Genomic DNA, 11,381 nt, shown 5'->3' with positions numbered 1-11,381 from the left:
TCGAGAGGAAAAGCAGGTCTGACCTTGGTCGTCATGGCGATTTCAAGGATACCACCCTCGAAATGCCACGAAGCATCCGGAAAATGAATAAGTCTTTTTTTTTTTTTTTTTTTTCCTTCTTCTCATCGATGCTCTGCTCTATCCTATTCCTCTGTTATACATTTTTCGTCCTATATTTTTCATGATATTTAATATTTCATTATTTCTTTTTCTCCGGTCGCTCTTATTGGAATTATTAAAAAAAAAAAAGAAAAGAAAAAGGATATTAATTGGATTAATCGTGTAACGTGAAATTTATTATCGTCTATAAAATTCGTTAAATTCGTGTGTAAACATTGACGGGATTATATATGCAAAGTATATATGTAAAATTATATATCAATATGTTTTATAATCAAATCGATTGATAATAAACAATAAATAATTGGTCAATTAGGTTCTATTAAAATGAGGAGACATAGTATAATAAATAATCGTTCGTTCTTTGATGTTTTAATATATATATAATTATTATATATATATTAAAACATCATATATAATAAAAATAAATATATATATATTAATTATATATAATATTTTATAATAATTAATTAATAAATGATCAACCAACCGGGGGGGGGGGGTTGATCTAACAAGTTCTACAAGATAAAATCCGGAAAATTGTTTTTACTTTTAGTTTGTATCGTTCGGTTTATATTATTTTGATTGATTTAAGTGATTAGGGCTGAACAATATAGGACCAGATAACTTTCGCTTGCTAAAGGAATACATACACCTACGTCAATTTCCCGTGATTATTGATTTTCGTAGGATCCCATGAGTAGAAGCAGGACCCTATTTCTCGATCCCAAGAGCAAAAGGGGATTCAGCTTTCTTGTTGCACGATACTCTCAGTCAGTGGCCTTGAACCGGCTACCGTAGAGGCGTGTGTCCCGATTTCAAACACACACATAAAACTATGGTAGAACAAATGGTATCTATGCGATACCATTGAAAACACATAAACTATTCGGATTAATTTCATTAGAAAAATATTTTTCTTTCTTTTTTATATACAATTTTAATATCAAACCATACATGCGATTGATACTTAACTTTTTATATTTCAAATAATTTTCTTCAATAATAAGTCATTACTCGATAACAATTTTCATATCCTATAAACAATGAATTAACCAATGTTCACAATATTATATTTTTTATGTTTCAGATCGAAGCTATAAGTAAGAAAAAAAAAAAAAAAAAAAAAAGAACAAAATTATTTCAAACTTATCGATCTATTAAGATGAAACGCGCTCAAAATTTTAATCGTGCTGCTAATTTTTTTGGAAAATTACAACGTGAACAACAACAACAGCAACAACAACGTGAACAACGACCACCACAATCGGAACAACAGTCGCAAGAGTCTAATAGCGACATGAATTCTTTATTTCGGGTACGTAAAAATTCTTCAAATACACGAAAAAGCTTTTAGTTAATTTTCTCTTATGCGAAAGAAAGAAAAAAAGAAGAAAAAAAAGTAAGGAAAGATAGCAGGATATTAATATTTGTGAAAATTTGTTATTTAAGTTCCAATCAGATTCGGAAAGTCTAGCAGGTACGTCATCGGGAAGTAGTTCAACTTCTCAAGGCTACAGTCAATCACCGGACGATTTAAGCGTCGATTCGTTGATTAATATACTTCTACATCCTTACGTTGTTAATGGTGATGATACCATTAAGTTTCCTCAATCAAGAGAAATAACAAGTAAATGCAGCGACTACCAAGATTTTGACTGCAAAATGGGTATTGAAGGGCGTCGATCGGTAAGGGGTGCTTCCTCTTACTTTTTAGAACTATGCCTTTCAGTTAGCGACATGACTATGGATATGGTGTGTTGATAAAATATTTTTTTTATCTTTTTTATTATTATTATTATTTATTATTATCTTTTATTTTCATTTATTTTCATTTTTCATCTATTCAATTGTAATATGTAATAATGAGAAAAAGAAAATTAATTCATCATAATTTTTGCGCTTATTTAATTTAATTAAATTTCTTGTTTTTTTTTTTTTTTTTTTTTTTTATAACAATTACACGCGTATACAATTTGACAAGTTAATTTTCGTTTAAATAATAACCTACGAATAGGTTGATAATACTTATTATTTTTTACGTGATTCTTTGAAAGGGAACCGAACGAATCACGCTATAATATTTTATTATTTATTATTACAATTGTAAGTATACGTAATTAAAATAACGTATTACGTTTTTTGTATCTAGAATCATTTGGATTTAAATTTGAGATCGGAAAGGAACGTATTTCAAAATACGCAACAAAAAAAATTGATGCCACAGTCAGATTTCCAACAGACTCCAATAATATTTTGCAAAATTCACGAAGCTCATCAATGTTATTGTCAGACTTGTAGTCGATCCTATTGCCCAGAATGTTCTATTTATCACGAAGAACACGTAACGATAAATATGAGAGAAGCGATGGAGAGTGCAACGATTGAAGCCAATCATTTACTGAACGATGCTCGAATTGGAATTGCAACAATGAAACAAGAATTGAACTCTTGTCAGGTGTGTTTACGATTTATGATTACTATAAATAATATAACATTGAATAATTATTAATACATACCAAAAAAATAAACTGTAAATCGTATTTGATTGTAACTTTGATTTATTATTGTGACAGTCGGCTTCCGAGATGATAGAACAAAAAGCTAGACAGGCAGCGTCTGATGTGATGCTGTGCATGAAAAGAATATCAACTGCTTTGGAGATACGTGAAAAGGAATTGCTCCGAAAAATTGAAAAGACTAGGTCCAAGAAATTCTCGACATTGAAAGCGAGGGACAATGGACTCAGAATAGGTATTGCTCAATTGACGAAAACAGCATATGAACTTAACGCTGCTTTGGAAACTTATACAGTGGGCAATAATCCACGAGCATTGATAACATGCAAGGATTTAGCATTGTCGGAGGTATTGAAATATAATTTATTAAATAATAAATACCTGTACATACACAAAAGAGCGGTGATATAACAACTTACGTTAATTTTTAATTTGAACTAATTAGTAGTACATTAAACAGTAATGTTTTGTTTCTATATTATGCATACCACATGTTCTCGTAAAAAATATACTTGATAACGTATACTTAAACATACCATACCGCCATTGTATGTATACTTAATAATTAGCAATAATAATAATATAATGTTAATCATTCATTGTATTATATCTTCAGATGTGTAAGGTTCGTCAAATTCAACACAATTTACCGCCACCGGAAGAATGTTGGATATCATTCACTGGATCACCAACTGACGCGCTTCAGAATATCGTGAATTTGGGCTCGATTATATTGAACAATCCTGGTCATATAGGTGATCGTCGGTATCTGAAAGGACGAGGAAATTCACTTCCACAAGCGTTACCAATGACACTTTTTTCATCTTCAAAAGCTACTGTTTCAATACCACGAGGAAGACCAATACCACTGAACGAATATCCAGTGACAGTTTGGTTCGGATCTAAGGTTCCTACTTGCCAGCCGCAAATCCTTGCTGACAATACCGATTCTAAGGATAATCTCTGTAGACCTTGGGGCGTTGCCTGTGACAAAGATGGAAATGTCATTTTCGCCGATAGATCGAATAATCGTATACAAATTTATCGATTGGACGGTACATTGGTTAGAAGATTTGGTACATACGGTAACGGTCCTGGACAGTTCGACAGACCGGCCGGTGTTGCTGTAGATTCACGTCGACGTATTATTATTGCCGATAAAGATAATCACCGTGTACAGGTATTTAATCTATTCAATTTATTAAATAATATCAATTCTATATAGTGTATTAATTATACTTTAAACGTATGCTCGTTTGCTGTTCTAGATTGTAACGATGGAAGGCCAATATATAACGAGTTTCGGCGAAAGGGGATCATTATGTGGTTACTTTAACTATCCCTGGGGTGTGGCAGTTAATTCCGATTGTCAAATAGTTATATCAGATTCGAGAAATCATCGTATACAATTGTTCAGTCCGGAAGGTGTGTTTCTTCGAAAGTTTGGCCATGAAACGGATCCCACTATGTGGAAATATTTCGACTCGCCTCGTGGACTGGCCTTCAATCCAGAAGGAAATATCGTTTGTGCGGATTTCAACAATCATCGAATCTTAATCATCGATTACGACTTCATGAATTCTCGCATCCTCAACTGCGAGGCTGCCAGAGGTGCTAAAGCATTTCTCAGACCTCAAGGCTTGGCCATCGACGATGATGGTAACATCATTGTAGCTGATTCAAGAAATCATAAAATACAGGTATTTGATTCTTCTGGAGCTCTTATAACGGGTTTTGGCAGTTTTGGTACAGGTGTAGGTGAAATGGATAGACCGTCTGGTGTTGCTTTATGTCCGGACGGTAGAATCGCAGTTGTGGATTTCGGTAACAACCGGGCTATCTTGTTTTAAATGAATTTCAATGAAATAGGAGTATCAAGCACAAAGTGTAGATATTCTCGTGTGTATATTGCTCCCTTTTTCTCTTTCTCTCTCTATCTCTATCTCTCTCTCTCTCTCTCTCTATTTATTTATTTATATATATATATATATAATATAATATATGTAATATTATAATATATATAAATATATATATTATATATTATATACATATAGATATTGGAAAGATACGAAAGTACCGCGTTTTTATTTATTCGCGTGACATTAAAAGCAATATTTTCATACTAATTGTATATAATACTAGACGGGGATTCATGAATGTTCCTTCTTCATTTTCGGTGCCAAGATATAAGTACAAAAAAAAAAAAAAAAACTAATATAGAGAGAAAAAGAATGCTAAATTTCAGTTTCAGAGTATTCCAGAAATATATTATTAGCCGATTTATTATGCTTGCTATTATATATTTATACATATATATACATTGTTTTAAAGCGTGCACAAAATATCGGATATTAGATGTCCGATCAAATATGTTAGAATGATATGAAAATATGAATGTAAAAGAATGATGAGGATACTCGAAATATTGAAAATATTCGAAATCAATGAAATTTCTTTCACATCTTTTTATTATCCCTTAAATGGGGTTTTAGTTTTTAGCAAAAAGAAAAAATAAATTTCATAGACATGAGCATATATATACAAGACACGTACACTCACATAAACACGCACACATACACACCCATACACACACACAGATACATATTGATATAAATGTACAACTACGTTGAGGATTAAAAGTTTCGAAGATTATTAATCCAACATACTAGGCAAAAATTCGTCATCCATTTATTTTTATGTATTTCATTAGATCAACAAATAATCATCTATATTTCCACATGAATATCTATTAATTAAAAAGAAGTTGGATCATTTTTATTATTTTCATCAACGTAGTTGATCCATTTGTATGATCTCTGTTAGAAAAGAAAAAAAAAGAAAAAATAAGAGAAAAAATAAGAAAAAAGAGAAGCAAGAGAGAGAGATAAAAAAGAATTACAAGAGGCCTCTGAAATAGTACTATCATCTGCTTTAATTTGTAACCATTAAAGGTCAAGTAATAGATTCACCCTCACACCAGCATAAGACTGAAGTAAGACTGATTTAAGAAGAAAAAAAAAGAAAAAGAAAAAAAAGAAAAAAAAAGAAAAGTAAAAAAGAAATTTAAAAAAAAAAGAAGGGAATGAAAGAAACGTCGGTATCTTTTTGTGTTACACACAAGAAATGGAAAAATAAAATAGAATTACAAAGAAAAAGAAGAAAGAGAATTAAATTATAAATTAAATTAAATAAAAATAATAAAAAGAAGTAATATAAAACCTAAGAAAAGGGAATAACGAAAGCATAAGGATAAAAAAAATGAAGATAACACTATCAAGAAAATGTTCTTTTTCTTTTATTAATTAGCGTTACGTATTGATTATTATATTTTATTTGAGTTTAAGTTACGGTTTTATGTTCCTATTATCATATTAATATATTGCAAGTGTATTGCGTATCGCCTGGAATTCATTTATTTTGTTTTTGTTTTAAATAACAATTACAGTTATATCTATCAAACGTTATTTAGCATAAATAAAAAAAAAAAAAAAGAAAAAAACGAAAGATCTCAACGCATCTCGAACCGTCCTGTGATTTTTCATATTAGTACATTATACATTTATGCCAATGACAGTATTAACAAAAATAGATATTTAGTGATATTGATTTTCTTTTGGTTTTTTTTTTCTTCTTTTTAATTAATCAACAACTTTTATATATAATTTTCAAATCGAAAGACGATTTTTTGGACAAAAATATATATTGTACTCCTCGAGTCCTAAAAAAGAATGACTTACAAATTCACTTTGAATTATATGATACTTGTAAAGTAATATCTATATAATTTATATTTTAAAGTAATATTTAATTGATGACAGGAGAAATATAATGAATTTCTATTTAAATAATTCATTTTGATAAAACAATGTTTTATTTGACAAGTGTCTTATTTTTAAGCCAAAATCATTGAAGCCATAAGTATCGGGAAACGGTACACGTTGTATAGAATTTAATAAATATATATATAATTATCTATTTTTTCTATAATATAGAATGTGCACAACATAACGAAAGAAAGAAACAGACAAACGAACTTATTTATTTCGTATTAAAAATACGCAATAATAGAAACAAAAAATAATGAATTCTAAAAGATTTTTCGTTATTTTAATTATTTTGCGATAGAGATTATTTATTAATTTTAACGAGTCGTTTCGAACAAATTAATTGTCTTTTTTTTATATTAAATCAACAATCGTGTACTAATTGTCGACTTTTATTGTATGGCTTTTGTTCTTAATTTAATAAATTATTTTTATAATTATTATTTATTTTTTTGTTTTTAGTTTTTTGGTTTTTTTTTTCTCTTTTCATGACAAAATATGGAAATAATGACCAGCCAATAGAAACAACAAAAACATCGACAACTTGTCGTCATGACGCCTCTTAAAAATTATTGCAAACGTCATCGTTAATAATGATACCAACAATTGTTTCCTTGCACGTTCCTTGATCATTGAAAAATCACTTTGAATATAAAAATGTGAGATTTGATTTGTGCAAGACGAGAAAACGAAGAATCAAATCAAACTTTCGATAAATCGTTCGTTTCGAAAGTGGGGAGAAAAAATTACAAAAAGAAAAAAGAAAAGGGGAAAGAAAGATAAAAAAAAGAAAAGAAATGAAAAGAAATAAATACTTCCATGCACTATCAAAAACACAATTTCACTTTTACAATTTGAATTTAAACGACTTTTTTTTATCGCGATGATAATTTGTTCATTAAAAATAACACACAAAATCTCTCATTATACGAATTCTCTGAAATCTAAATGATAAAACAAAAGATATATGATTAAATAAAGTCACTTAGGAGACTCTAAAGAATAAATAAGATTAATCCATAAAACGAATAACGCTAATTTCTGTTTTTACTATCGCTTTTAAAACAATTTGTATGTATATTATCAGTTTGTATAGATGTATTTTTAAATTAGATTGGCTGTTAAATAGGGAAAAATAAACATATCTATATTAATGTTTTTCGATTATAATCTCGCTTGTCCACTCTGCAAGAGTGCCCAATGATCAAATCAAGGTATACAATTGGAGAATTGCGAGTGTAATAATAATATTTTAAAAATTATTAGTAAGATTAAGTTTTGACTAATAGTTTATAGTTTTCAATAATTTTATTAGAAATACATTCATTCCTAAATCCTTCTGGGTTTACATATAACTTTTAATTTCATTTAAACGCGATCAGAAAAGATTTTTTGTTTCATTTTTGTTAACTGATTCTTCATCCTGTATATTCGAACAAACATCTTGACGAATATACAATTTCTTAACTCATTTGTGGTCACAAGTCAAAGAAAAAAAAATTAAAATGATGTAATTAATACTATCGTATACAATGAATATAAAAGAAAAATTATTTCAAGATAAATATTTTTTTCTGATCGTGTTAAACTTATTGAAATAAAATACCGAGGATGTAAACCAAGGGATGAGTGTATGTAAGACCGAAAAACAATATTTATGTATATTGTTGATTAAAAATGAAAAGAAATACTAATGGTGAAAATGGTAAAAGTAAAGTAAAAAAATTTGAAAGAATAGACACAGTGTATTGAAAATTTCCATAAATATTTTTATGCAATTTATTAACCTCTTCTCTGTGGTAACTCGCAGAATAATTTTCCTATAATATATAATCTATAAATAAATTTTATAGATTAGATTATAGACTTTATTTATTATTAGATATTTATAATACTTAATCTATAATTAAATTTTATATTCTTGTAAGCATTTTACATTTGAGTGATCATAACGTTCCAGCTATCATATTGCATTCAAGTAATCATGTTATGTTCGAATACAATCATATTATGTTCGGGGATCGCATATCGCACATATAGCTTTTTCATTTATTTAATAATAATAATAATAATTATAATTATATTACAAAAAAATATAGATATATATGTATATTTAATAAGTAGTATTAATCACAATTTGTATCATTGTTTTACTTGATCTCGTCATTATTAGAAAACTGAAAAATTTCTTTCGAAGAGGTTGATAAAGTGTTATTTACTATTTTATTTAACATGTTTAATTAAAACCATAAAAATAATTTCTATGCAAACACATATAGATCTTTTATGGGTTAAAAATTTACATTTATATATATATATATATATTCTTTTATAAATAATAAGTATACTTCATGGAAAGTATATTTAATTAATTTAATTATTAGATAATATAGTAAGGGAAATCTTTTGCGCGTAAAAATGAAAGAAGAAAAAACGAATGGAAATATTTTTCATTTGACTGCCGTTAATGCATGTTTATATATGTTATATTTTTCTTATAAATACGTATCTTTAATTATTTCATGTCTTTCTCTAAACGTGCATAAGTACATACTATAGATCGTTAAACAGTACGAAAAGAAAAACTAGGCAAAAAAAAAAAGAAACACATCATTTCAAACAATTTTTGAGGGAAAATTTTTCAAAAGTGACTGATGTAAAGAGAGAAGATTAAAAAAAAAACGATAACAGCATTTGCGCTGATAAATCTTCCAAGTTTTAATGAAATAAGTTCCTGTAAATGTATTTTAGAAATTTCATCATTCAACAAAATTTAATAAATCGATAGGTATCTATAATATTTATTTCTATATGATAGAAAAAAAAAGATAATAATAATAATAATAATAATAATAATAAAATCAAATGTAATATCAAACGTTATCGTTTTGTAGGCGACGATGATTGTGGAAAGAAAATCGTCGTTTTAGTTTTATTGAAAAGATAATAAAAGAAAAGAAAAAATAAATGAAATAAAAAGAAAAAACGAACAAAATGTTACAGTAAAATGAGAAAGATAATTAACTTCTATTTAAAGGAAGTTAATTTTAAGTTTGATAAATTGCGAAGAAGAGAAATATGAAAAGAACAAAAGGGTGTTGACACAACAGAAGGGTGTTGGCGCCTTTTTTAAAAGACATACACGAGAGATGAAGATATTTTTAAGTACAAAGAAAAGAAAATACGAAGAAACAACAAAATTCTATTCGTGCAATGTGTATCTTTTTAAACAAAAAATTGTGTATTTGAAAAATTTTAACAATCATTTTATGGTTTCTTTTCAAACTTGTTTGTTCTGAACACAAAATCAATATAGCATCGCTCTCTGTTGTTATTATTATTGTTAATAGATAAATAATTATTTTAAGACGCGCGCAATTATATCAAATTTCTTCTTTCAATGCAATTGAAGCAATGAATTTCCTTTTTTTTCTTTTTTATTTTTGTATAATGAAAAATATTAATGAAGTTCCTTTGTCTCTAATTGTAAAGCGATGTTCGAACGTTTATGATGATGTACCTAAAATTACGTTTGAATATTATTAATATTTTATATATTTTAAGAAATCGTTTATATTAATATTGTGATCACTTTATATAATAATAACTGCTTATTTATTCATTTATATTCGAATGAATAATTCACAAGAAAGAATTGACATATTGCTTATTTATCGTCAAAAATATTAAGAGTACCTGCGTGTGATTGTAGCTACGATTTAATTATAAAGTGCATAAACGGCATTAACAAATTTCGATAAAAAGTTCCTAGTATTTGATTTGCGGTATTGTCCATTATTTATAAAAATAAATAAATAAATATATATATATGATATGTATATATTTGTTCGAATACACAATAATTAATATATGATCGTTAGTTTTATTGTTTCTATCGTTAAAAATAGTTTTCCTTTTAATTATTTTCGATTGTTATTATCGTTATTGTTATTATTTGTTTATCCGTTTATAAATATTCCAAGATTGTAATCGTTTCGATCATATTTAATATTTATACGAATCGATATGATGTGCGTTACATACAAAAATATACGCAAAATGAATGAATGAGAAAGCATGCACATAATAATATTGTAACGATAATTAGAAAATAATAAAGATGCGCGATAAATTTTTCTGGTATATGCGAACGATATATTTTAATATCCTTATTTTCACAAGAAATATCATATATACAAGGTGAGATAATAATCGGTAGCATAATCGGGCAGGAGTTAATTCTACGAGATAAAACAAATAAAACAAAAATTAAATATATTATTTGTTCAGGTGAAGCGCTTCGCTTTCGAGAACATTAATTTTGAAGTTTGACCAATTGAATATGGTTTGAATTATCATTATTCTAGCCAATTATGTTTATGAGATTTAGCGTTGAAAAAATATTGACAGTAATATCGTTAGATCGTGTATTTTATTGTCTATTTGTACATTGAATTATTACTTTACAAATATTTCTGAAAAATGTATTTCCCAATAATTGTTTTTCTCCCGAAGAAAGTAACACATATCAATGTACTCTAGATTAAAATATCTTACCATAACTTCACGGTAATTTGAAATGAATGAAAACGAATTGTTATTCTTTCTAATACACTATGATTTTTGTCCCACTTACATCAAAAATGTTGTCACCAATATTTATCAATACTTACTCGTATAAAGACAGCCGTTCAGAATTACAACAATTAAATCATATTCAATTGTTCTAACTTTAAAAATGACTTTCTCCAAAAATTTCAGACGAATAAATGCTATATCTAACTTCTGTCTTACATTTTCACGTAAAATCACCCCCTGCCCGGTTGTACTACGATTACTGCGCCACTCTGCATATACCGGATGGTCCAAATATCGGTGTTATTTTTAGTTTCATAAAAAAAAATGTACAGAATAAAGT

General features: G+C 27.7%; 1 protein-coding gene across 2 annotated transcripts in view; it reads left to right on the top strand.

The window, feature by feature from the left end:
- LOC106785797 (E3 ubiquitin-protein ligase TRIM71-like) overlaps window positions 1–4,616 on the top strand; it is a 6,310-nt gene extending 1,694 nt beyond the window's left edge. The window contains exons 2-7 of one of the 2 annotated variants that reach the window (XM_014746524.1): window positions 1,211–1,438; window positions 1,573–1,875; window positions 2,273–2,578; window positions 2,697–2,987; window positions 3,256–3,819; window positions 3,908–4,616. In XM_014746524.1, coding sequence (XP_014602010.1) covers window positions 1,286–1,438; window positions 1,573–1,875; window positions 2,273–2,578; window positions 2,697–2,987; window positions 3,256–3,819; window positions 3,908–4,489 — 2,199 coding nt within the window. In that variant the 5' untranslated portion in view covers window positions 1,211–1,285 and the 3' untranslated portion in view covers window positions 4,490–4,616. The remainder of the gene's footprint in view (window positions 1–1,210; window positions 1,439–1,572; window positions 1,876–2,272; window positions 2,579–2,696; window positions 2,988–3,255; window positions 3,820–3,907) is intronic. The other variant, XM_014746525.1, reaches the window with a different exon arrangement.
- Window positions 4,617–11,381: the final 6,765 nt, after the last annotated feature.

Source organism: Polistes canadensis, unplaced genomic scaffold, assembly GCF_001313835.1.
Source record: "Polistes canadensis isolate GaletaPanama2010 unplaced genomic scaffold, ASM131383v1 scaffold_57, whole genome shotgun sequence".
Lineage (NCBI taxonomy): Eukaryota > Metazoa > Arthropoda > Insecta > Hymenoptera > Vespidae > Polistes > Polistes canadensis.
Note: the sequence above shows the minus strand (reverse complement) of the source record. Positions and strands in the feature narration are given on the sequence as shown.